The sequence below is a fragment of the Canis lupus genome, chromosome 7 (assembly GCF_011100685.1).
Source record: "Canis lupus familiaris isolate Mischka breed German Shepherd chromosome 7, alternate assembly UU_Cfam_GSD_1.0, whole genome shotgun sequence".
Classification (NCBI taxonomy): Eukaryota; Metazoa; Chordata; class Mammalia; order Carnivora; family Canidae; genus Canis; species Canis lupus.
Window position 1 is genome coordinate 28,033,868 of NC_049228.1, and position 27,861 is coordinate 28,061,728.

A 27,861-nucleotide genomic window follows, 5' to 3' on the forward strand; every position below is an offset into this window, starting at 1 on the left:
CAATCTGCTCTCCAAATCTCCATCCACATGCTTCCCCTTTCATATGACATGATCCAATCTCAGTGCCCCAAGCTCCCCACACTTCACCCCATATCGCCACCTGGTGTCCTAAAGCAAGAAAAATACCTAAGAAATTTTTTTTTTTAAAATTTAAGCTGATAAATATCAGGACCCTGGAACTATATACTGAATGTTAAAAAAAACAAAAACAAAAACAAAACAAACAAAAAAAACCTCCCATGTCCCTCTTGACATAGACTTCTGGTCACAAACATAAAGATTAAGTGCACAAACCTCCCTCAAAGTACAGCCTTGTTTCCACTCTTATCTTCATAAAAAAAATATAAATGCTGTTCATCTTTTCAGCTCCATGGACTTCCTTCTCCCCATAGATTCCACGTTTTACAACTTCTACCAAGTACACTATATTTTGTCATTTGGATTAAGTAAATTCAAAATTGTCTGGCTATGGTACAACTTAGCCTGTGACAGCCAAGAATTATCATCATTCATTCTTGCATTCATTCAGCTCTTTAATGAGTCCCTACTATATTCTAAGAACTGTACAAGGCTCCACAAAGTCACTTTAAATTCAAATTGATGGAATAAACAATCTTAAAGTTTTTATTGTTGTTGTTTGTAGAGTACAAACATATTTTATTATTAGGTGCCTTGAAATACTGAAAATTAGTAAAGACTTCCTTTATTGCCCCCAAGGAATTTGGAAATATGAAATTGGATACAAGTTGATTAGGAAAAAATATGTCCTGATGGATTCAGTACAACTCCAAATTAATAATTCATGTCTCAAATGTCTACTTTTAGCTCAGATTATCTTTCATCTCGTTTTAACTGTGCAGTTGGTCATTAATGTACATTAATGATAATTTTACTGTCATGGAACTAGGAACCAAAAGATGTATAGCTAAAGAATAATACAATTTACTTGAACTTGTGTCACCACTAAATCATCAAATGTGTTTCATTAGTGAAATCAGCAATGAAAGTAAAGTATAGGAAGCAAAAAAATGCCTCAATCAGAGATTCCCAGTCAACAATTTTCAGGATGAAGACAAAGTTTTCAAGACTCCAAAATAAAATGGGCAGGAGGAATAAGAACAACATAATGAGTTTCTTCTTGAGTTAAATGCACCCATTTTTTAAAGATTACAGTCATTTTGTTATTTGGGGGCCATAATGTCCTTTCTTTTCTAAAACAATATACACAGAAAATGGTAGGAAGTTTATTTAATATCCTTACTTGGCTAAACAAATAAGGATACCTAGATTTAAAAAAAAAAATTTACTGGGTAAAAAAATATTTTTAAAGACTGGATAACTCTGAGCATAAATTTGAAATTAATTTTGAAGAGCTAAAAGTTGGAACCCTTGTAACATACCTGACTTTATGTTATTGTTAGATCAAATTTAAAAATCTAATTGCTTTTTCAAATGGATTGTCAAATGAAAACAATTTTTAAGAAAAATACAAAAAAAAATCAGATATCTTAATTTTGCCACAAGTATAGGCCAATTCCAGAGATACTTACTAACGCTATGTAACATCACATTTTCCTGATCCACACTGTAGCTTGAGTGCTAGTGTTTTCTCAAGTTATTTTCTATGGCTTTCTGGGTTCAAAGTTAGTAGGGGGTTCGAGGTTTTACTTTCCAAGATTTCCTGGTTAATAGGTAAAATAATAATAACTACACAAACTTTTAGAGAAGTGTGACAACAGACTTAAAAGTCACTCCGCAAATACATGAAGGTATAGCATAGATACTCTGACTTCTGCATGACAGTGAACGCCACATTGCTTCTCAACATGTTGCTTAGCTTTAAGCAAAATCTATTTCTCTCCCACCTCTTCTCTTTCACCCTCTTTCTCTCCCCCTTTCTCTCACCACAAAACTTTCTGGGTTGAGTAAAAGTATTTGGTCACTTGCTCTTTGACCCCAGAGTCTCCTGAGACTATATATTCATTTTAAGAATGAGTCCCTTTAGTTACCTAAAGTGTCCTCAGACTAAATTGTTTCCAGATGTTTGCGAATATTTCAAGGAAATATCCACACAGTTTTTATGGCTGAGTGATAAAGGACTCCACAGTGTCTGCTCAATTGTAAAATAAGAATCAAGTACTTATTATAAAATAACTTCCATTCGGTAAGTATTTGCTACATGCCAGGCACAATGATAACCATGTTCAATACAATATCCCACTGAATGCTCACAGCAACCCCATATAGGAGGCAGTGTGATCCTCATTTCAGAGAAAAGAAAGGTGAGGCTTAAGAGAAACTGCACAGAACAAGCAAGTGAAAGAGATGACTTGCTCCAGAGTCCAGCCCTGGGGGTCTCACTGCTCCCTCAGAGCAAAACTCCAGTAGCTTAGAACAGAAAAGGACAGAAAGAATTCATGAAAGTCATAGGGTATTGCTGAGCATCCAAAGAAATTTCCTGGTGCACCTGGGTGGCTCAGTAGGTTAAGCATCTGCCTTTGGCTTAGGTCAGAATCCCAGGGTTCTAGAACCAAGTCTGTCCTGGGGTCCTGGGATTGAGCCCTGCATTGAGGTGCCTGCTCAGCTCTCCCTCTGCCTCTCCCCCCTCATACTCTCTCACCCTCGCTCACTCTCTCTCTCAAATAAATAAATAAATCTTTTTTTTTTTTTTAAAGAAATTCCCTGTAAGACACTGCAGAAGAAAGTTTGTAGGCCAAGAGTTCTTGTTCAGTTGTCAGTACCTCCAACAGAATTGTTCACCAAATAGAACTTCAGTAGATGGCAAATGTATGATGCCAAAAGCTTCTCATTATTTAAGAACCAGCTTTCACATATGGGGTTTAAAAGTTGCCTGTTTAGTGTTTATATTGTTCTTCACTCAATATTTTGAGTTGTAAAAACCAAAGCACAATTCTAAACGGTCAAGGTGACCCTTTTTTAAAAAAGCCCTTAATAGCATAGAAATCTTGCTTTCTGTTTAATCTTGTGCTACTCTTAAAACAGGCTGTCATTAGTAGGAAAACTTAAATGACTTGGATTTGGGATGGAGACGGGGGAAGTGGCCAATCAATTCTTGATTATTCTAATTAATGGAAAGAAGCAAAGTACAACCATTTACAAGGTACCTGATGAATGTTAGCTCTATTTCCCAAAACAAAAGGTGGTGCAAAAGCCTATATTTATGCTTAGAAAATTATATGGTCTCCTTGCTTTCATTTACCTAGGAGTTATACACTTCCAACAAGTTTTACCTAAGTTGAATTTCCAGATGACCTTGGATTCTCCAAGTGTAGCCTCTCTCTCTCTCTCTCTCTCTCTGATAATGAAGTAACTCTGGAGCGAGCATGAGTCTTAGAAACATCAACTGCAGATTTTAAAGAGAATCCACCAAGTGGGAAATCCATATGCAGGCAATTAAGAGGTGACTCTGTTTGTTCTGGAAATGCCTCCCAAGGCATTGAGTGCACAAGCTGCTGCAGCAGCCTGTCTCCTACCGATGTTAAATGTCATCTATTCATGCCACCTCTTCCTCTGCTCTCATCAAACAGCTACCCCCCTAAGGCTAGAATTTGAATGAGTGTCAGAAATTGCTGACCTTGGCAAATCACATTTTCCTTAGTCCTACTCCCCGAGGCACCACAGAACTCTAAGACTTTTGACCTTGCTGAAAATCATGGGATTATTTGAATGAGGAATTCTTTTCTCCACCTCTGTTCCTTCCCCTTCTGCTTCCCCCACTCCAAGGCCACCATATATCCTTTTAAAGAAAAACTGGAGTATGAAAAGCCTTAGACTTTTGCTCCCCTAAGCTAGCCTGTTTTCCAAACTGCCATCTTCCACTAGGCAGATGATGTTTTAAAAAAAAAAAATCTCTGGAACTCAAACAGCAACTTGTTTTTGGTACTCTTGACTATAAAAATCTATCAGGCTTTTTTTTTCTTTTTCTTTTTTTTTGTAATGTTTCAGATCATTTTTAAATGAGTTTTAAAAAAAATAAATGAGTTTAATGCTGGTGAAAGGTAACAGATTGACAGCCTGGAGGCGGAGTTTTTAACTATCAGGGAGAGGAGTGTCAACTACTGGCAAGGCAACTCCCCGGCCTCGCCCTTCTGCTGGGAGGGGTTCTTGTGAGATTGAACAGGTATACACACATCCATTTGAAATGTCCTTGCTTAGTGTTTATATTGTTCTTAACTCACAATACTCTGACTGGCAAAAAAAAAAAAAAAAAAATCTAATAAACTTAAGTCCTGTTCAATGTCACATCTTCCATGAAATCTTTCCTCACGTGTCCCTGCCAGGTGTGAAAAATCTGCCCTCTGAATTCCTAGCAGAGTATCACCCAGTTGATATACTAGAGCGTTAGAGTAGTACTGCTTGGATCCGGGACCATATGCATTCTTTCTTCCACACTATACCCCCAAGATTCCATGATAATAAAAATAAGCAGACATTTTATAGACAGGTGATAGAGTCCAAAAGTGTTGCATGTAGGCAGAAATAAAAGCAGACTTGAAAGGATCCCTGCGTGGCGCAGCGGTTTGGCGCCTGCCTTTGGCCCAGGGCGCGATCCTGGAGACCTGGGATCGAATCCCACGTCGGGCTTCCTGTGCATGGAGCCTGCTTCTCCCTCTGCCTTTGTTGTGTCTCTGCCTCTCTCTCTCTCTCTCTCTCTGTGACTATCATAAATAAATTAAAAAAAAAAAAAAAGCAGACTTGAAATCTAGATTTTTCTGATTCCAAATTCTTTATTCTTCATTGATTGAAACAAATATTTCTGTAAACTTCCTAGTCTGAGTGAAAGTACAGTAATTCTCAAATCATCTTCCCTCTAAATGTGTCTTGCAGATTGCCTTCATAAACCCCCTGGCGGGGAGTCAGGCTTTTGAGGGCTGCTGAGTTGTTCTTAGTCAGCTGCTCATCCAGACTTGAATCATCCTTTGACAGCACTTCCCACGCCTGAGCTGACTCTGACCAGCCTCCCCAGACCACAGGCCTTCCTCACCTCGCACTGTCTTGTGTGTCCCTTGGTATCAGGAGGTATGCAAGGCTGCTGGTTTCAGCCACATCCGGTGTAAACTGGTCTATCCTGACTCGATTTTCTCTGCTTTAATTTTTTTTTCCAGAACATTGATGAAGATAATAGTGGAAGCTCAGAAGAGATAAGCCTAATAAAACCTCAAATAAACCCAATTATAAAGCCAATATTTCAGCCTCAGGAAAAATATTGATTCCATACCCTGTGAGAAGAAATTAAGAAACTGATTGCCTCTGAGTTCTAGTGTGGAAGTCGGGGGGCCTGCTGTCTTATTCCAAGGTCCAGTTTCTATGAAGACCAGTTTTTCTGCTCAAATACCGAGCTTTCCTGCATGGTCTGCTTAATCAATTGCATAATTATAAGTTTATGCTGACTATAACTTGTCATTTGCCAAATTACTTGAAACCGCATGAGAAGTGTTGGCAGACAGAACACTCTGGAAGATAAGCCAGAAGACATTTCTCAACTCTCAGGGTGCTACAAGCTGCAGAATGCTTAAACTACTTGGGATTCAAAATCTTCTTTAAAAGCAAGATGGATCTATTCAAAATTTCTCCTGATAGTTTTCCAACTAGTGGTGTCTTACAGGTTTGAAATTCCTCCTCTAGGTCAGAGAAACTTCCATCTGTGAGGAACGACCAGGAAAAGATCTCATTCAGGCCCCATGACACAAAATGTCTGCCCTGAGAAACAGGCACGAAGAATGAAAGATAAGAAGGGGGTGGCACTGCTGTTGAGATTTTGAGCTGGTTCCCCCCACCCCCTTTCCAGCCAGGCTTGAGGTCTATTGAATAATAGGGAAAAGAGGAGGAGCTGTTTGCAAGATTGATGATTTCAGGATTGGACAGGTTAAAATTACATGGAGGTGAGCCATGTGAGAGCCAGTATTAGACTCATCTCACCAATTAGATGACTGGCTCTGTTTCTTTAGTATCCTCAGTGCTTGGCACAGTGTTGAACACCATAAAAATTTGTTAGATGAATGACTGGTGGTAGGTAAAATGCTCTGACTGCAGCTCATTGGAACTGTGATTACTATTCCATTGTTTGGAGAAAAGACCTGACTGATTTCTGACCTTTGGCGGCATTAACACAGACACGCTAAAGGGGAGGAACTCTGACCTAGGAAATACAAATCACTTCTTGAGGCATTTCAGCTACACAAGCCTTCACATCTCTGAATTGTAGTTGTTAGCAATGTTGCCTTCTGATGTTTTGCTAAATTACAAAGAGGTTGCTTTTGCAGAACTTAAAACAGAACCCTTCCTTTCTGGGAAAATTATAGACAGTACCTGAATTACAGGCTCTAACTTTTCAAATAACAAACTCAAGAAAAAATTGCTCCCATTTCACACCCCGCTGCACCCAACCACTCCTTCTCCTGTCAACTGCTTCCAGGGATCCCTCACGGAAAGGCTTGCAAGTTTGAGAGAAAACCTGGGTATGGAAACGCAGAAAAGACAAGGCTAAGAAAAGTAAGTGCCCTGGGTGAATCTTCTAGGCAAGGCATCTACAAAGCCAGCTGGCTCATCAGCCTACTTAGCCCCTATAGCAAGCCCAGTCTGGGTGCCCACCACCACTGCTCAGCGCCTCACCCATAAGGTTATTCAAAATAACATAACCCCTCACCTGGCCCATCGCAAGAACCTTTTAACCACATCTCCTTTCTCTTCCAATTTATATATATTCTCAATATAGCAAATCATCCTTTTAACTACATAAGTCAGATCCCCAGTTTAAATCTCTCCCATGGCTACCCACGGCCATCATTCTAGGCTGTAAGCCCAACTCCTCACTATGATCTACAAAGTCCCTATTATCTGACCCCTTCATAGTCTCTGACCTCATCCACCAACTTCCATCACTTGCTATCTTCCAGCCACACTGTACTTCATTCTGTTCCTTGGAATTCCCAAGTTTGTTATTGCCTAGTGGCCCTCACACTAGTTCACTTCAGCTGCCTGATTTTGCTTGGTAGGTAAAATACTCCAATAGCCGTTACTCTGATGTCCACATCATTAGCACCTCCTTTTCATTCCTATCTCTGCTCAAATAAGCCTGGTTAATTTCCTTTATCAGACTTATCATTATTTATAATTAAATTATTTATGTAGTTGTTTATTTACTTGTTTATTGCCTCTCTTTCTCTGGAAAAAGTAAGTTTAATGAGAAGGAGCAAGTTGTGTTTTTCACTGCTGAATCCCCAGCACCTAGAATAGTGACTGGGGCACAGCCAGTACTCCATACAGATTTGCTGGATGTATGAGAAACTGAGTGAGAGAAAGAGTAGAGTGGGAGTATGTTTTGCAATCATAATGGACTTAAACAAAGCCTCCAACTTCGTTTTATCAGCAAATCCCAGAGGATGGGGCCTTGGAGTGCCCAAGGCTTATTGTGTGTTTGCCCAGATGATGACAATTCAGCACCTTATTTCCCATTCAACTATTGCTCTATGTGTTTATTTTCCTCACTGGGAACTCCAAAGAAGAGGGGTGAATGGGATCACAGAGACACCAAGACCTCAGTGGCATTCTTAAAGAAGCCATGTAATGTGTCTATGCCATGAAGGATGACATGAAAGCACACAGGAGGAGTACCAAATTCAGACACTGGTGGCCAGGAGTGGGTGTTGCAGAAGGCTGCCCAGAGATTAAATTCATTTGGTTCTAAATTTTGCCCAGCACTGGTCCTACACCAATAAAGAGGGCAAGACATCCCACTAAGCCACTTCCTTCCAGAAACAACACACTGGCTGCCTCCATTGTCACTATATTTCAATCTGTCTCATACATTTACCAGTCTTTTGGAGGCTTCCAGGGAACCTTTATAACATTGCATCTGGAAAATGAATTTCCAGCCCCAAACAACCAAATCAGACTGTCTGAATATTTCAAATAAAATCCTATTCTTAACGTAAAAAACAACCAAACACAACTCATTCTCATAGAAGGAGGAAATTTAACCAGAAATTTTAGATTTGGGGTTTTTTCCCCCTCAATATTCTAATCCAGTATTAGAACTGACACAATTTAGAAGCTTTGTACCACCTGTGAGGTAAGGTAAGGAATATGCGCATATACCTGATTTAATCTTCAACAGACTTGTCAAAAATACATTGCTATTCTTCCAGTTTCTCAGAGAGGCTTGGTGGCATGTTCAAGGTCAAAACCATGATCAAAGATAATTCTTCACCTTCAGAAAAGCTCTCTGGCTCACCTAGTTTCTTCTTTAGTACTATCTTCCAATTCATTCTTTCATTCAAGTTCACTGAGCCCCATAATTAATCTCAATTTTGCAGTTCAACTGGTATTAAAGTATCCGGTGCCATCAGGGGATTTTCTTTACAAAGATATAATTTCCTGATGGATTATTTGCATTTTTCCATTTGCAATCCCAATACCCAGTCCAGGACTATAGTTACTGGAGTTCTGTGTTCCACTAAATAAATGTGGCAGAAAAGCCATTCAGCATTCCAATTTTCTAGCCACTGGAAGGTAAATGAGAGGATAATGGAATACAGAGTTCCAGAGGGGTCAAGACTAGTTCTGGTTTCATCAAGACCAACTTTGAGGCTTCAGGCAAGTCGATAAGCCTCCTTGGAGTCTCAAAGCCCTATTTGTAAATTGAGGGTGACAATATCTACCACTCAACATTATTGCGAGAATTTAAACAACATAAGTAGTATAAATCATCCAGCACATTACCTGGTCATGTTGGGTGCTCAATAAATCTTAATTTTTTTCCTCTAGGTAAGATTGAGGAAAATTTAATTTCCTTCCCTTTCTCCCTTCTCCCATTGAAAGACCCAAAGGCACTAGATAAAGTAGGGTCATTTCTGAGCAGCAGGGGCCAAACACAAAGAAATATGGAGACTAATCCCCATTCCCTTTGGTAACCCAGAAACCTTCTTTGTTAATTTGATTGATTCATTTTATATCCTTATGGGATAATAGAAATAAAACCACATTTTACAGTTACATTATAGAAGTCAATATCACATCCGGGATTATCTTTCTATGGAAGCATTATGCCTGCTACTCAGAAAATTGTATTTACACCCGGAAACCCAGCTGTCTGGTAACTGCTCCTCCAAAAGGAAAACTCATTGAGAAGGTAAGTCAGCCAGGATAACTTTCAGGACAATCACAACCAAGGCCAGCATCTGCAAGTCTGAAATATGGGATGTTATGACACTTGGTGAATTACTTCTGACGTACTTAATTATGCAACAACAAGATTTGCAGGAGCATAACCACATAGTTCCCCTGGGTATGCTGCCAGTGTGCTCCACAAATGATTAAATATAAAATAAACAACAGCTAACTGTGAATTATGAAGTTGTAATTCCACCAAGGGGGTTCCAGTGATGTCATAAACCACTAGAGCAAAGTTCATGTCACCAAAGGATCCCAGATGGGCTTAGAGGCCTGTTACTCAGCAGTGGTCTCTGCTGCAGATACGGTTCCAGAAAAGCCTTCCCCTCTTAGTTTGTGGCCCTTCTCATCTCTGTAAGGGCCTTCCATTTCTATTCTTTGTCTTTGAGCTTTCTAAAGTCACAATAACCCTGCTTTACCAAATGATGTTTAATGAGTTAAATCGTCTGTCATTTAAGATGCTATTTCTATCCCCACCCCAGACACACACTCTTTGGACAACAATCTATGAATTTCATATACATCATTACGGGAAAAAAAAACATGATATTTAATAGAAAATCCATTTAGGACAAAAGCCTTTTAGTATACCATAAAAGGAGATATTTCAGATATACCTTGAGTATGTGCCAAGCTTAGTACCCCACTAAAGGAATAAATTTGTCTTTAAACATGGCAAAGTTGGAAAAGTTATGTTGAAATTTCAAATACAACTTTCTGACAGCCAGTATCTGAAAAAGTATATTAAAACTTGGTGTCCCCACCCAAAAGCTCCTGAATTAAAGTTCTGGGAGTGGAGTCCAGCAACTTGTGCTTTTACAACCCTCTAGGTGATTCTGATGCATGTTAATGTTTGAGAACCACTGGTCTATAATTAATGCAACCCAAGGTTGAGTCTGAACTTTGCTTTCATTTGGTAATGCAGGACCTTATCCATCTACCCCTTATCCGTTCTACCCCATGAGTTTCTGCAGGCCCTGGGGGGGGGAGGTGGCCTTCCCACATGACAATGAATAGTCTATGTGTCACCATGTGACATCCAACAACGTTTTTCCTCTGTAGTATGAGTTTATGAAGTTATGCAGAACCTTATAAACATGTTTCAGTCAGGGTTTTGTTTAGAAAACACTGAGATGCATCCTACTCATTGAATGGTTTTGAATAAAATTCTATATGCTGGCAAAAAAACCCAAACAACTTTGCCTTTTCAAACATGTAGAAAATAAGTAGGCAAAATTGCATAAGTAAAAAAAAACTGTGCTTTACCAACCATTAGACAGTAAGGAAGGACTTAGTAAAAAAAAAGAAATGCAAAATACTGAACTATAACTTCTACATGTGGTATACCTTCATCTGAAAACATACTTAAAACTAAAGTTAAATTGCAAATATTAGCATCTGTGTGATAGATTGCCCTCTCTTTGGCACATGTTTTTTCTTCCAGAATAAGAGCTGAGATAACAGTCACTGAAAATTAGTCATAGTTAGGATTTTTGCAACCTTCAATAATTGTCTTACATTGTTTTTTTTTCCTTTAAAAAAAATACAAAGCACTTAAAACAGTGCCAGGCACCTAGTGAGCGCTCCATGCATTCTTTACTCAGTAACTGCTTATTAAATCATTTACAATATGAAAAGCATCATCAGTGCTCTGAAGCATAAAATATCTGCCTCTCTGCCCTTGTCTTCAAAACTGTATTTACCTGGTTGCAGAGATCAGACTAATGCTTATTTGGGGGAGAGGTTTTTTTTTTTTTTTTAAGATTTTATTTATTTATTCATGAGAGACACAGAAAGAGAGAGGCAGAGACATAGGCAGAGGGAGAAGAGGCTCTTGGTGGAGAGCCTAATGTGGACTTGATCCCAGGACCCTCAGAATCAAGATGTGAGCCAAAGGCAGATGCTCAACCGCTGAGCCATTCAAGTGCCCCATCAGGGGAGAGTTTAACAACAATGGACCACAAAGGACACAGTGGATGGCACACAAAAATACATCATTCGATGCCAATCACTCTAAAAGAACATGGTCTGCATCTATGTTTGCAAACGACGGTATATGAAAATCGTGTGCAATAAAAATGCACATGTTTGGGAGATTCTGATTCACTAGGTATAAGTGGGGTCCTGGAATCTGTATTTCAAGACATTTCAGTTCATTCTGATGAAGACGAACGAGGCATCACACTTTAAGATATACAGGATTCGACTGTAAGCCCGGTAGAGAAAGAATCAGATGAGTCATTATTTCTCTTTATCGCTTTCCCCTCAGTTGTTAGAAATGAACTGCACATGGGAGACCCGTAGAAGGAGGAAAGGAACAAAGTAAGTAAACAAGAACTAAAGGAACGTTTTCCTACATGAGGAAGGATTCCATAGTCTCTAACGGAGAACAGTAATCCAGCCACCTACACCCCCAGAGATTATACAATCCTGTAAAGTACACACAGCATTTTTATCAAACACACAAACACTTTTCCATATGTCAGAACTGATGTTGCTGACAGATCTGTGTTCCTAATCTCCAACAGCCCCTGAGCATGCTTAGGAGATGTTTTGATTCTCTTTTGCATAAGGCGCATGGTAAACTGCTTCTTTAGACCAGCACAGAATCATGCAACAAATTTGTCCAATTGCCTCACCCACGGTGACCTATTTTCTCCACATGTACCACAGGTGATGCTCATCTGCTATCAAAGAATGCCAAGGAGATTTAATCGTCAATTGCTTAGCAACAAAATAAAGAGTCTCGGATGCTTTATGATATAGAAATGCAGTCTGTATGTCTTCTAGGTTTATCAGATTTCAAAGCAATACATATGAAAGCAGGTCACATATCAAACTGGGAGACAGAATGTTTATCTTACTCAACTGGTTAGGAGACCCAAGTTCACACAAGAATGGCAACTTTATGTATGACCACAGTTAGCATGGTAAGTATTATTCATGTATAAAAAATTAAATAGACCTCAAAGAAATCTCAGAGAAGTGGTAAGGCAGTGCTATGTCAGAGCCACTATACTACGTAGAAAATTCAACATGGTTGGTGTCCAGGAAACTTAGTGGCTGTGTGAGGTCTGGGATAAGAAATCTTGACACCTAAAAAAAACAAAAAAAACAAAAAAAAAAAAATCTTGACACCTGATGTCCTAAACATATGTCATCTATTCGCCATTAAATTCAGTGTCTAAATTGAAGAAGGGCATTTGTCTTCTTCAGTCATTGCACAGTCCGTAGTAATGGATGGAGTAAGTGGAAATATGAAAGGTTGATGCCATCTCAAAGTTTAAGAAGATTCAGATTACTGGTTCATGCTAACAAGGAGAAGGGTGGCCTGAAGGAGATGACCACAGTCAGGAACTTCTGAGCCAGATTCCCAGCTCTGCCAGGCACTCATGGGGTGACTTATGCACGTCACTAAAAATCATAAGGCATCAGTTCCTGACTGTAGATCAAAAACATGTGTCTACTTAGTCACTTGGTAAATGACATGCTGTAAGAGCGTGACTTTTGGAGTATGGGAATATTCCTAGTTTTAGTGACATTAAATGGCCTCCAACATTGACTGGGAAACCACATTGGATACATAGCCAAGGCTGGCATAAGTGACATTTGTCAGAGATGTTATGGAAGTGGTAGCAGGAAAAGAACAAACATTTCATTTGAGTGTCTTCAATGGGGGCAAGTAGGGTATTAGAGCCTTTGTTCACATTATCTCTTATTCCAAGCTAAAGATATTAATGTGCCAGTTTTTTTAGGTGAGAAAATGGAGACCTAGAGATTTATCTAAAGTTAACTAGTAAGTTGTAGAATCATAACTTAGCATAGAATTGTCTAAATACAAAGCAAATGCTTTGAATCCCCTGATACTCTTAAATCTAAATTAAAGATTTTTGCTTTTTGCAGGCTGGCATAAATTTATTGAAACACATTCTTAGCTTTAAATTTTTGCTTGATAACATAATTTAGAAAAGTTTCCACTTGATTCCTATGGAATAATAATAAATTTTGCCCCAAATTCCTTAAGTATTTTAAATAAGGCAGTATCTTTTTTGGCCTGCTGTGTTCCCACAAGGAAGACAGGTACAGCAGGTACATGTCCACTTTACAACAAAGACAAAGAGCCAAAGGAAATAAAAAAGATTTGGGCAGCATGGTAATGTGTTGTGAAGTGGCATGCTGGTCTCCCTATTCTTAATTCAGCATTGTTTCATTAGACTATAATGTACTCATAAGAATTTGGTTAACATCAAAGATGATGGGATAGAATGAAAAATAGATAAATAAAATGGGATCAGGAGAGAAATATTCAAGTCACTTAACAGTAGCTCCCTAAAAATCTCTAAGCCTGTTTTCTTCTCTGTAAGATGAAAATATTTATGCTATCCCCACCTATTTCTTAGAACTGGTTTTATAAACTATAATAGCACTGGTATATGTTCTTACAGTTTGTGAAGCAGTTTCATATTTTATGTCACTTTATTATTCATATTATTAATTCTTTAAGACAAATAAGACATTAATTTATATAAGTAATCAGGGGAAAGAGTTAAATCCACCAGGAGTTTGAGTATATATAGTAATTCAGTTAAAATGATTGACTTTAAGGCCTACCCAGATACAGCTGGAATTTCCTGGCTGTTCAAGGTAGCTCTGATTCTCCAAACCAAAAAAAAAAAATCCAACACAGGGCAGAAAAAAAGATATCCTTACCACCTGAGGAAGGAGACTGTTGGGGTAAAAGAGAGGTAAAAAGGCATAAATTTAAACAGTGTTTCATATATTCTGAGTCAAAATGATCACACTCAGAAAAATCTCTTCTTCCCTGAGGGCAGCTAAGAACAGACTCCTAACAGTCAAGTGTGCAGTGATATTATGTTCTGTTCCTCTTGTCAGAAGGGATTCAGCCTTTGAAATATGTGTAGCAAAACTGCAGATTTCAGTTTCATGATTAATGAACTAAATTACGTTTTATTTCTTAAATGTGTTGAGGATTCATCCTGTGGTCTTCCCTCAAACTTGAGTAGAGCTGCTGAACAGCACATCTGGTTATAGGCAAAGAGCTCTCTGGGTGGTTCTTCTTTCTTCCCTCAGAAATCGACAATGTGGGGAACTGCAGAAACTTTTATTGGGCAAGTGTGGTTTTTTAATCCTTGAAAATTATGATTATTCTCTCTGTTCCCCCTTTCCCATGAGAGGAAGATTAGTTATTTAGATATATCTAATTCATAAGTCAAAAATTTTGTTCTACATGATTTTACATCATTTGATAATACTTTCCTTAAAGAAAATATTTACATTCATCAGGCAAATATTTTAACATCAGTTTGCCGGGGAATAATTTTTAAATACACTTCATAATAACAATTTATATTTTCTCTGCAATTATCACTTTATTTTATTTTTTTTTTCAATTATCACTTTAAATAGGGCTGTGGTACCATAGATTTTCACATATAGATAAATGCATTACTTTTTTTTTTTATAAGTGCTTTTCTTATCAAAATATACTACTGTGTCCCAGAATATGTCATTATCATACCTGATCATTGTTCTACAAGGTACAGAGCAGTACATGTCGCTTTCATCCTCCTTTTTTTACAAAAGCATTGTATGAGTTTTAAAGCGTTTTTTATAAAGAAAGAAAAAACACTTAAAAAACAAAAAGTCAAGGTTGAGAGATCTGTAATAACAGAAAACGTACAGTCCCTTAAGATATTTTCTCCCCAACAGTTTTGTGGAGCTCTTCCCTGCTCAACCATGTAAAAACTAATTTTTTGAGCAGTAGTAGTTCTCCAACTGTGGTCTTGGAATGTCCTTTAAGTATTATGCAGGCTTTTCCAATTTCAAAAAGAGACATGTGCTCATGTCTAGGGAAGGTTACCAGCTAGAACAAGCAGAAAAGAAAAAGAAACTGTTTACTCTGAAGGAGTAGGACCCACTGGAACCTGAGAACTCTGGGAAACGGCTGTGACGTCAAAGCTCCCACAATCCTTGGGGAGCTGTTATTTATTGTTTGTGTGTGTTTCATTTTTCTGATGAAAGCAAATGGGCTACATGTTCGCATATTTTCTTAATTTGGGGTGAAACGCAATCTTTGAAAATATGATTAAAAATTCCTCCATTGACTTAAAAATCAGTAACGAAGAATGTTAATATAAAAACTGTGTAAAAAATAAATAAAAAGGAAATATTTTAACAACAAATCATGAACTGTGTCTAGTTCAGGGTGGTGAAATATAGGTGACTTTACCTTCTCATTTAAACTTTTTAATGTAAAATAATATGTTTTTTAAAATAAGCATGTATTGTACTTTGGCATTATGCTATTATTTTTTTAAAAAAATTACTCGCAGCTAGAAATTGCAAAAACAGCAGAACCACACTATGCAAAAAGAAAAAAAAATCTATATAAGTTGTTTACTGCAGCTTTACTATATGCTGTGGAATATGCCTCTCCCCTGCTCACCTCCCCCTGCCAAATCTCTAATATTAAGAAAATATTTAAGGTAAATTAACAACCATAATACATTTAAAAAATAATTAAGCAATACTTGTAAAAAGTGCTGATTATTTCATTGTAAGCATCTATTGAAAGGGGTTTGCTTGGTCTAAAATGAAGCTGTCAAGAAAGGTGTCATAAGGAGGTGAGATAGGAGCAGAACCATGAAAGGTAGCATAAGTGGGTTTGCAAAAAGAGTTACAGAGCAAGGACATTTCCTATCAGAAGTCAGAAAAGAAGACTAGAGGACATGGGGAAATGTCCCAGCCTAACTAGCATGCTAGGGAGACGTATTACAGTTCTGATTTGTGTGTGAATGGGCAGGTGGCTGGGACATGAATGGAAATATAGACTATAAAAGGTGGTTAAAAAAACAAACAAATAAAAAAAAAAAACAACCAAACAGGACAAATAATTTGGTCCTGATGTATAATAAAATAAGACAAAAACAGAGAGAGAGAGAGAGAGAGAGGCAAATCATGAAAGACTCTTAATGGAACAAACTGAGGATTGCTGGAGGGGAGGTGGGTGGGGGACGGGGTAACTGGGTGATGGGCATTAAGGAGGGCATTTGAAGTAATGAGCACTGGGAATTGCAACTGAGGAATCATTAAATTCTACCTCCAAAACTAATAATACTGTATATATTAACTGAATTTAAATTAAAAAAGTTTTTAAAAGAATAAAAAGCTATTGTGAGTTCTAATGGGAGAGAGCCATGATGTTTTTAAAAATATGTTTGTCAGGCAGCCCTGGTGGTGCAGTGGTTTAGCGCCGCCTGCAGCCCAGGGTGTGATCCTGGAGTACCCGGATCGAGTCCCACGTCGGGGTCCCTGCATGGAGCCTGCTTTTTCCTCTGCCTGTGTCTCTGCCTCTCTCTCTGTATCTCTCATGAATAAGTAAATTAAAAAAAATCTTAAAAAAATGTGTTTGTCAAAGAATGCATTAGCATGCTTTTTATTCATTCAGCAAAAATTTCTTTAGGATCTATCATTCATATCCCCCTGTGCACCACCTACAGATAGGAAGACAAGTGTGGATTCAGGGAGACTCAGTTAGTTAGGAGGCTGGTACAGCACTGCAGGTGAGATATCATAGATTTTTAAGGGAAGATGGATTCAGGTGATTGTAGAAGGTAAACTTGTTGAGATTTGAATGTGGACTGGACAGAGGAGGAAAGGAAGGAGTCCGGGTGAGTCTGAAATTTCTGAGTTTTGCATCCCCATGTTGTGATACAGAAAAACAGGAAAAGCTGTAAGAGGATCAGATTGGGGAAAGAGAGCTCATTAGTGCCCTGTTTCACTATTTCTGAGTTTGAAGCATTTAACTGTGACGTTCACATGGGAATGCTGAATAGGTCGCTGCATATATGGACCTGCAGTTCCAAGGGGGGGCCTTGAAGCTGTAACCTGGGAGTCTTCACTATGCAGATGGTTGCTGAAATGGTGAGCCTGGAGGACATCTCCTAGGCAAATAGTAAAAAGTAGGAAGGGGAGTGGAGAGAGAGCCTAGTTGGATTAGAAAGGGGATCCACTAAAGATGGGGAGGTTGTTCTATCACTTAAGCATTCACTGAGCCCAGGCAACAGGCTAGCAGCTATCCGCAGCTAGCTAGCGGCTAGCTAGCAGGCTAACAGGTAGGTACTGGACTACCGTGATCCAGACAGGTGCTTAGGGAAGTCGCCCCAGTGGAAAATGAAGTCACAATGTACACAATTATGGAGCATCACCTCCCAGGCTGGATTAATGACAATATGTCAATGCCCAGGTATAAAGAATTAGATCCAATGTCTACTTCCACTGGAACTTTCAACTTATAGGTATTTATGAGTTACCTGAAAGAGAAATAGAACAGTTACCAGTTCCCCCAAACCTCTACTCCCAAGGAGTGGGCTAAAACGAATTATCAGAGAGGAAAAAAATACATGAAAATGGTTGGTTATGCTATACACCATTGAGCTCAACAGCTTTCTCCTTTTCTAGATTCTAGAAAATAGCATTTAGGAGGCTTCCGTGGCATCTAAGTACCAGTTTTCTCTGTAGACACATATCTTGGACAGCCAGTTGAGGCAAAGAAGACAAGCAAGGCTGACAAGAGCAGGAGGCTGGACACTGATTCCCTGACCACCCACCAGGCCCAGGCCAATTCCTCCAAGCCCCTTGCACACTACCATGGACGTATGTGGATACATACAATGGAAACTTGAGAAAATGGGGTTGTCTATATATAACTGAAGTGCTGGCTAGGCCTTCCACTTTGCCCCTGAGTCAAGCTGATTAAACTTAGCATATCCTGGCTCCAATTTTGATTGAGTTGGGCCCCTTGGCCTTTATGTTGTATATCTGAATCCTCTTTGAAAAGATTTGGCCTCCCCATATATATTTAGAGTACTGGGAGAGTGCCCATCTGTTTTTATGCTTATTTATAACTACACCACCTTCCAGCACTGTGAGGTCCTTTAAAATATAATGACATGACTGATGATGAGAAATTAAGTGAATGGGGTGAATGTTCTTACGCTCAGACAAACGTTTGTGGGAATGCAATTTCCCTTGCAGCGCTGGCCTGGCACTTCTGTTTCTCATGAACACCCCGAGCTCAGATTATCTTGGAAGGTGTGTATTAACCACCATTTCTACTGAGAAGACAGAGTATTCATTCTGCCAGTTTGTTGTTCCCACTGTTGCCTTGCCTTGTGGACCTCGAAATTCAGGGTGTGGGTAGGGAGAGAAGCAGAAAATCCTAAGATTTACAGAAGGGGGTTAAGAATCTGCCTCATATAAATCTTCCTCATGTAAATCACTTGAAACTCTTGCCCAAAAAGCAGGAGTCGAGTGGGAGCCAGGAGTTAGATCTGGGGACACACACAAGACTTGGGGCAGTTCTTGTCCTGCTTTGAGGGAAAGAGGGGGTTCCCCTAGCCCCGGGGCCTACCTCTGGGACGGCCAGTGCCTGCCCTCTGTGAAGACTGGGAGAGTGGGGGGTCTGTGGCAGCTTTGCAGCAGCTCCCTAACACGCCAGCGACCCAGGGTCATCTAGCTCCACTTGGGAGCCCTGGGAGAGCGCCCCTCTCCCCTCCTGCTCACCTTGGAATCCTGACCACCTTCATTTCAAAGGCAAGAGGGGCGGGACGCCTACCAGCTCTCTCCGTGTTTCTGCGAAAATGCATGTCTATAGCATGTATTTCTGCAGTCCCTGGCGTGTCTTCATGACATTGATAGGTCCTATCTTTTGCTACTTGTGTAGAAGGGTCTTCCAGCGTGTCGCTCTCCTGCTGAGTCCAAGGTTTTCTGAAGCCAGAGCAGGTCCCGCCCCGGCTTAGAAAGAACGCGCCCCCTTTCGGCAGGAGAAGGCAAGGCTCGAGGGTACATTGCACCCCGCGAAGAGCTGCGCCTCACGGGCCTGGGACCTGGGAGCACGCGAGCCGAGGTGCGCTGGGGCTGTTTGCACCTCTGCTCCAGCCGGGATGGAGGACGCTAAAATCTAAGATACTGTCGAGCTCTGTTTTAAAAGTTAACGTTGTATTTTTCACTCAACTTCTGTATTAACACTCCCTTGCTCCATCTCCTCCCTCCCTCCTCTATCCCCCCAAAGTGGTGAGATTCCACAAAGCCAGCTCCCCAGGCCGGGTGAGATCTCCATTTCTGCATAGAAGCTTCGGTAGTCTCTTCTCTCCCGTCCGCCCGCCCGTTAAGAAAACTTCCAATCGCTTGCAAAAAGGTCCAAGCAGACAAAATAGGAACCAGAGGACCTGTCCTTGTTCTTTCTAATAACTCGAATCTTGGGGATCCGAATTAATACACATTTTTCAAATTCATTCCTCACTTATAATGGCAAAAATAAGCCTCAAAGTGCTTGGGAATTAGAGTTCTGTCATTACTGGGGCAGCAAAGGGACTGGCACATCCATTACCCGAGGACTGAATTCTGGTCATGACTTTGTTCCTATATTTGAGAACTGCAGGAGCAGCAGAATCGTTAAGATTCTGATTGTCCTTAGACTCTTCTGAGACATCACTTGTGTGTGCGATTGATTTGTTCTGACGACTTTTCTTTATTTTCTTTCATAAAATTTTCTCCACCAACCGCTGTTTGTGCCTTTCGTCCTCATCCAGCCCTTAAATTGACTACTACCCCTGTATTCAGCTTCACAGATATTTTTTCAAGCAAAGTGGTTCCAGGACAAGTAAAATGTGATTTTTTTCAGTCGAAACCTAAAATCCATAGTTCATAATTTTCTGTACAACTACTTCCTTAAGGCTGCCTCACTAAATTAGACAAAATACCACACCAAGAATCTACTAATATTCGGACCAAGGTGAAGACATCTTACTCAAAAACTTCTCCAGGTAGAAAACAAACGCTCTGACCCCAAACACCAATGACTGTCTCTCCTCAGAATTCTTGACAATGTATCTCCGCATTTATTGATTTAATTAAAAAAAAAAAAAAACAGCACTTAGAGAAAAAGAGGTGGTGGCAGTTTGTCAATATTGTTATTACTGTTTGAAATTAGTTTTAACTGAGTGTTGTTAGCCTGTTCATCAAACTATTTGAATTTATAAGAATCAAAATTCTTGTGGATGAATATTAATACTGTTGACACACAAATCCTCTTTGTATTGTTGCAAAGGGAGTTAAAGGACACCAACCTATGGGGGTGGGGTGGTACTGGGCCCTGCATCAAATTAAAACAGAAGTCCAAGCAGAGCACCTAATCAGATTACAATGGGGTGGACTTACAGGTAGTTCTGTAAACGTTTGGACACGAAGTGGACACAGGAAGTTAGCCTCTTATCCAAGTATTTCCTGTAAATGTCTAATCTGTAGCTCAGAGAAATACTCAAAGCATCCTCTTGATTGACCTTACAAATTGACTTAAATAGAGGTTGCTGAGCCCCCAAGTTTACTCTCTCTTCGGGGTGAAGTTCTTCCCCACAAAACTCTTCCACCTTCTGCAAAAAGAAAGAAAGAAAGGAAGGAAGGAAGGAAGGAAGGAAGGAAGGAAGGAAGGAAGGAAGGAAGGAAGGAAGGAAGGAAGGAAAGAAAGAAAGAAAGAAAGAAAGAAAGAAAGAAAGAAAGAAAGAAAGAAAGAAAGAAAGAAAAAGAAAGAAAAGCAAAATGCAAGCCTTATCTCCTTCTCTATAAATACTACTTCCCCTCTCCCCATTAAAAAAAAAAAAAGAAAAGAAAAAGAAAACTTCCTTTGGCTTCTACTAACTCCATCTCTCAAAGAATAAAAAGCAAATACCTATTCTCAGAACTATTGAAAGCTGGCACCACCAGGAACAGGAGGCACGCAGGAATCGCCCGCACACACAGGCGCGCACAGACTTGCAACATCCCTGTACTGGAGTCCTCTGGGCGCCCCTATGGAGGAGCAGAGTTCTCCTTGAGCGAGTGGCCTGCGTGGGTGCTGAAGGAGGGAGCAGGCAAACAGGGTATTATAGGAGAGGAATTGTAAAAGCAACACATCTTCCAAAAAAAATCAAATGGACCTCTAATTGAAAATCCACAGATACCATTTAAAAGTGAAAAAGGGTCTGGGAGGTGGCTGCTGGATGGAAGCGGGGTTCAAAACTCCGATCAGAGTGGATCAGAGCCAGTGGGGTAGGAAGGTATCCTTGGTTCTGAAGTCGCTGGGGTTTTTCTCGCAGGGGAGGGGTGTGGGTGACATCTTGTTGGTTTGGAGATGACTTACGCACTCCTGCTGTAAAATCTAAAATGACGCCCCTGGGAAGATGAAGGAAGTGCAGCGTCCCGGGTGATCCACGGCTGTCCGCTTGGCGCTCCTACGTTCTGACCTAAGCAAGTGGGGGGACCGCCAAAGTCACTGTGCCAAAATGCACGGCTGCATGACACCTAAGGTGCCGCAGAGGTACCAGAATCTTGGAAAGAGCTCCATCAGAGAAATGAACGGTGGAGGCAGGGGCTCACCGTTTAACGGAGTTGGGGGATCTGGAGCCCCAGCGAGGATTGGATGCCTGGGGCCTCGGACTATACAGGCCCAGATCCCTGACCTTCACACTCCAAGCTGCCCTCCTCTCTCAGACGGTGGGGGGAGTTACCAGACTGTCAGTTTTTCCAAAATATTAAGAGGAGGCCATCCAGTGCCCTGCTCCTGCTTGTAGGATAAACAAGATTTACCACCTCTTCTCTGAACTTGACTTGCGACCGTGGGGACTCAGTGACCTACCTTGATCCTGGATTTCACTGCCTTCCATAAAGAGAAAAAATTTCCAGGCTACCCTTAAAATGATATATTTCATTGACTCCCCTTTGAATCAAGATAATTGAGGCCCAAATTCAGAGTACCGGCTCCAGGGCCCCCAGGGTGGTGCCGGCAAAAGTTTCTGGAGCCCTAGATGTTACAAATGCTGAAACTCCAGGGAACTTTATATTCTGAGGCATGTTCCAACTAGGAGCACCCTAGAGAATGCTCCCGCTCCCCCTGGGCTTACCACTGGTTGGGGGGGCGGGGGGGGTTGGGGGAGGTGGGGGATTTGGTGGAGTTGGGCTGGGGGAGTGTGGCAGGAGGATTGGGCAGGCGTTTCTATCCCGCCGCGTTTACACCTCTCCCTTTGTGACAAATCGATTTCCCGCGCCGCTGTTCTGCATTTGCATCCCGCCGAGGCCCGGGGCCCAGCTGCGCCAAGCGCACACTTACCACCGGCTTCGGAGTGTGTGCGTGTGTGCACGCGTGTCTAATTGACTTTCCGTCTACCTTTTTATGACTACATGTGTTTCCAACAAAAGGTCTTATTAGGACAATCTGGTTTCACTAATTTAGAGGTTGGGAACGTGGAAGGCAGGCGCTTTTTTTTTTTTTTTTTAAGAGTTTGCAGAAGTTCGGATTAAGAAATGACAGCGGGATGCACCATCCTCCTAAGAGTAGGTCTGCCTATTTTTATGACCTGTTCCTCTTTCCTCTCCCTGGCTTCCCCTGTTCTACCCCCCTTTGCACTCCACACTCCTCCATTAGCCACCGGATTCCTAACTGTTAAAGAACCGTTTCTTTAAACACTTAAGACATCTGAACCCACAAGTCTGAGACATTTACTGGGCTGGGAAAATCAGAAAAAGGGAAAAGAAATCATTCTACAGAGAGGAAAGTGCAATGAACATCAACCAAGGGGGAATAGTATTGTGGCGAGGAGTGAGGGAGATAAGAGAGAAGCTCTCACTTTGGACTCAACTTAGTTCCTCCATGCTAAGGTCAGCCCAGATGGTAAGTGAAAATTTGCAATATTAGTGTAAACGGAACCTGTTTTACTAATTTCAGCTGAAAAGAAAATTTAGGAAGGACATGTTTCTATAGAGCTGGAAGAGTAAACCCTGTCTTTTACGTTTCCATGCCTCTGAAGGAGATTATGCTTTCCCACTCTGGGGTAGACTCCCCGAAGGCTGCGAGGGGCATTTTATTCTCAGTGTGGTTTTCTGTCTTTTAGGCTCAGAGCCTTGCTTTGACTCCTCTCTTCCCTGATTCAGTCTGAGCCTCACTATCCACTGCACACTGGAAGCCCAGCAGGGCCCACCGGTCCTGACTCAATGAGTTCACAACAGCGTCCTCGGCAACTCCTGATGGGGGACCCGAGGACTAAGGACACGAGTCCTCCTAGACAGTATCGCCCCACTTACCAGACCTTCCTATTCTTATCTCAGAGATGAGTGAGGGGGTTGAGGAAACTTTGCTTCTAAAAGCAACAACTATTTGTTAGAAGAATAGGCCCCAGCCATCTCAAGAAAGCAAGGCCTTATCCTGTTTCTCTGCTACTTTCAGAAACCCCAGTGTCAGTCACTTTGTCCCCATCACCTGGGTCTGCATTTCTGCTACCTCCCTCTGACCTGTCTGTGGACCATCCTTCCTTAAGCATCCATTTCCTGGCTGGCATCCTAACCTCAATTTCCTTCCGGGGCCCACTCCCCATTAGGCCTCCTTGCTCCTGGAAACTCGGAGGTGTGTGTCCTCAAGAATATAGTGGCAGGTTCCTGGAGGTTTCACCCCCTTCCCTCAGGATGCACAGTTCCCAACATCGCTGCTGCCCTTTTTATGTCCTCGGCAGACCCCAGGCGGGGTGCGCAGCGCGATCTTGGCTACGCCAGGCCTGGGTCTCACAGGAGCCAACCTGGACAGCTTCCCCACCACCGCAGACCACCTCCGCCTCAGCTTCGAGGGGCTTCCCAGCTGGCCTCCAAGCCCAGTCTCCTTGTTCACACTAGAAACCCACCAAGAACCCGAGCTCCCTTCTCAGAGGCATCTCCTCAGAGCCAAAGGGCAGGAACGGTGGGCATCCCTCCAGCCCTGGACTATCCCGCGCCCGGCGCGGCCAGCACAGCCCCGGGCTTGCTGAGGCCACTGGCCCTGGGCCTGCTTTTCATCTCCCTCTGCTTGTTTTAGGGGTAAAGCACCAGTGGCTGGTCTCTCTTGCCCCACCCTCATCTTTTACGTGATCCTGTTTTCTGTTGTGAGTTCATCCTCCCGCTCCAAATAGTGATAAATGTTGGGGTGAATAATTAACCGTGGCGAAAGAAGACCAGCAGAAGGTGCAGAATCAGTGAAGCTGGGTGATAGGCACTTGGAGATTCGGGATACTATACTCCCTATGCTTTGCATATTTACATTGTCCCTAGTTGAACGTTGAAAAATAATCGTTATTTCACCGTGCAGTTTCTCGAAGTTCATAGTATCTACACAAGCAATTAACTCACACTGGGGACAGTACAGCAAGAGCAACCCTCCTCTCTCCCTCCCTCTCCAGGCACCGATATCTTCAACAAGGAAGCCTCTGCATACTTGCCCACCCGTTACTCAGGACTTGGGGACATCGGGTCTTCATTCCTCAGAGCTGGCCACCTCTCTCTAGAGACAGACCAGGCCAGATTATGTTCAGTCCAAATTCCCTATAGCCTTCCGCCTCTGAGAATACTAGAGGGGATCGAGCCCAGTTCGATTTTATCTAAAAAACACTGAGGAGATTCTAGGCTTGGACTAAGGAAGCTGGGCAAGGGGCAGGCAGCCTGCCAAAGAGAGGGGGGCTGTCCTTGCCCCCTGCTTCACTGTGGCATGCGGGACTCCTACCACTTTGCCAGGCCTTGCTTCCAGCTGTTTTGGGTCCTGTTTGCTTTGTCTATCTATTTCCTGAGAGTCTGATACTGGCAGGGTTTATTTATTTATTTCAATGATGGCATGGCAGTGGGTCTCTTGTTTTCACAGATTCCAAATTCGGAGACAAAATAAGTCAACAAATAATGAAATGTGAAAGAATTTGCCTCGTTTAAAAAACTTCCAGCCAAGTTCAGGCTCTTGAAATCTCTGGGAGGAAATATCACGCCCCAGTGTCACCTGTGGTGATTCAGGTGACAGGTCTGTTCCAGACTCCAGAACGGACAGATACACTTGGAGTCACATTTTAAGGCACGGTTAATAACACCAGGCCAGATTTCCATGGGGGCGCGATTGGCCGCCGGGAAGGACGGCAAAGGGAGACTGCGTGGACTTTTCTGGAGGTGTTAGGGCCAATCGGGAGAGCTCCTTGAATGGGACACCAGGCTCGGCTGGCTCTGGGGCCCGCGCTGCTCCTGCGCATCTCTCCTGTGCGGGATCGAGCGGGGCGGGAGCTCGGGTTTCACCCCAAAGGACACTCCCTTTGCTTCGCCCCCGAGTCTCCCCGAAGCACAGGCCTTTGATTCTGCCGGGGGGGGGGGGGGGGTCTCAAAGCCTTGCGCAGGTGAAGGGCGGCAAGAGCAGAGAACAGAGCGCAGCGCGGCCCTGGGAACCCACGCGGGGTACGCAGCCCAAGCCGCGCGGGTCTCGAGGCTGCGCGCTGCGCCCTCCGCCGCTCCGCCCCGCCTACCCCCGAACCCACGCTCGAGGCCCGGGAGAAGCCCTCCCGGCCCACCTCGGCATCTAATCCGCCGCCTTCCCCAACAGGGCAGGCTCCCCGGCTTGCACCCCTCCGGGACCCCGTCCCAGCCAGCCCGCTTGCCCCGCGTGCTGGAGGACCTAGCAGCCGTGCTCGCTCGGGACCGAAGGGCAGCCCGGTCGGCTTCAGCGAGGTTCCGCGACCTCCGGGCCTCCGGGCCTCCCTGCAGCGCCCGCCCCGGCTGCCCCCTCGGCAGATCCCCCCTTGCATCATCCAGCCTCCCTGCCTGTGACTGGCCCTTCCTCGGGCTACCGCCACCACCTCTCCTCGCCCCCGACTTTCTCCCCCTGGACTGGGTGGGACCCCGGTCCCGGACACACACTCCCGCGGGGATGAGTCCCTCACTCACTGTCTTGCTGGGGGGTGTCGCTGCCGCTGGTGAGTCCCGGCGACTCCAGGAGGCTTCGGCCGGCCTCGCCCACGCTCTCGTCCGCCTGCGCCGCCACCATGTCCCCGGCTTCCTCCAGGTCTAGCAGGTGACTGACGGAGAAGTTCTTTTTCGCCTGCAGGGTGTCGAGGTTGCCGGGGCTGTCCAAGCGGCCGCCCAGCGCCGGTTGCCGCTCCAGAACGTGCCCGTAGCTGGAGGTCATGGTCTCCCCCTCCGATCCCACCCACCCCCCTCTTCCCGCTCGAATCAACACCAAACGCTGTGGGCGCGAGGGGGGAGAGGAGCCGAGTGGGGAAGAGAGAGGGGGGAGTGGAGAGAGAGAGGGAGAGAGAGAGAGAGAGGGAGAGAGAGAGAGAGAGAGAGAAGGAGGGGAAGGACAAAAAATTGGAAAGGGGGGGGACCCCCTTCTGCAGAGCAGAGCGTTCTACACCAACAGCCTTCGACAGCCTCGGCTGCTTTCCTGAGGCCAAGTCCGGCGCGATCCAAGGAGATAATCCACACCAAAAAATAAAATTAAAAAGTCACCCTATGTTCAAGTCAGGAGAAAAAAATTCCTTCCAGCTATCCAAAAGCGTCCACACGCACACACTAAAAATAATAATAAGGGGGAGAAAGGAAAGGGGAGGCCAGCAGGGCGGGGGAGTTAGACACACAGAAGAAGAGAGAAGAAGGGGTGGGAGAGAAGAATCAAAGTGTTTTTTTTTTTTTTCAAGGTTAAAAAAGTTATTCCCAGGCAAGAGTTCAAGCACCAACAGAAGAAGGCTTGTTCCAGCTTTAAAACATCTTCAAGAAAACGTGTTCCCCCTCTCTGCACTCCTGTGGATTCTCAGGAGTGACTAAAGTTTCAGGAGGAGAGGGTGATGTCTTGCAGATGTATTGGAGAGCAGGATTCTCACTTTACTTTTCGTAAGAAGAAGAAGAAGAAGAAGAAAAAAAAAAGGGCTTCAAGAGTCCGAAAGAGGGTGGTGGTGGGTTTCCCCCCTTTCCCTTCTCTCTCTCCCCCTCTTCTTGCTGAGCTCCTTTTTCCTTCTCAGTTGGATCAAGAAGCTCTCTGGCACTTCAAAAGGCACAAACTGGCATGCAGAGGAGGCTTTGTAGGGAATACAAGAAAATTGGAGACCCCTGGGAGGGCAGATCTCGACTTAATAGGAGCCTGTAATTACGTGGCAAAGCCTTTGTGCGGTGCCTGACGTTTTACAGACCCCCTTTCTCCATCACAATCTCCTTCTTCCTCCTTTCCCTCGGACCAAAAAACAGTCTGATTAAGAAAACCCCCTTTGCCAACATCTGAGCCAAAGAGAAAGAGAGAGGGAGGGAGCGAGTGAGGGAGGAGGGAGCAAAAAGGGAGGGAAGAGAAAGGGAGAGAGCCCCTTTGGATTTTTTAAGTAAAGGTCTAATTATCATTCCCCTGCAATAGTATCACGGGGAGAAAAGACAAACTGAAACCCACAGTCACTTCAAACGGGCGATTATTTTGCTTGGGCATTAACTCCTCCAGATTTGTTTAAGATCCTGTTGGAAAATCTCATTTGCATGTTTTGGTAACAGCTGTGGGGAAACTTGTTGGAAAAAATCCACAACTATCTCAATCAAATTTTCTTCTCTTTCGGCTTTTTTTTTTTTTTTTTCTCCCAAGCGTTTCCTGCAATTCTAACAGTTTTGGGGGGTGGGGGTGGGGGAGTGTCTGAGAGAGAACGAAGGAGAGAGCAAGCAAATTAAGGCTACATTTGGCTCCGTAGAGACAGCCTATTAAATAATGTAATAAAATAACAGGAGCGATAATAATGAGAGGCTCTCCCACGCTTCTTCCGCGAACCAAAGGCAGGTTAGGGGAGATCTAGAAGGCGCAGAATCGATTCG

The 27,861-nt window shown here is 42.9% G+C and overlaps 1 protein-coding gene and 1 long non-coding RNA gene across 4 annotated transcripts in view; one reads left to right on the forward strand and one right to left on the reverse strand.

The window, feature by feature from the left end:
- LOC102156399 overlaps positions 1–5,376 on the forward strand; it is a 28,103-nt gene extending 22,727 nt beyond the window's left edge. Inside the window, exon 4 of one of the 2 annotated variants that reach the window (XR_005362098.1) lies at positions 5,127–5,376. This is a non-coding gene — a long non-coding RNA (uncharacterized LOC102156399). The remainder of the gene's footprint in view (positions 1–5,126) is intronic. The other variant, XR_005362100.1, reaches the window with a different exon arrangement.
- The window catches only part of PRRX1 (paired related homeobox 1), a 73,194-nt gene extending 45,770 nt beyond the window's left edge, over positions 1–27,424 (reverse strand). For both annotated transcript variants that reach the window (XM_038542569.1, XM_038542570.1), the window contains exon 1: positions 25,963–27,424. In XM_038542569.1, the coding sequence (XP_038398497.1) occupies positions 25,963–26,203 (241 nt within the window). In that variant the 5' untranslated portion in view covers positions 26,204–27,424. The remainder of the gene's footprint in view (positions 1–25,962) is intronic.
- Between the last annotated feature and the right edge of the window lie 437 nt (positions 27,425–27,861).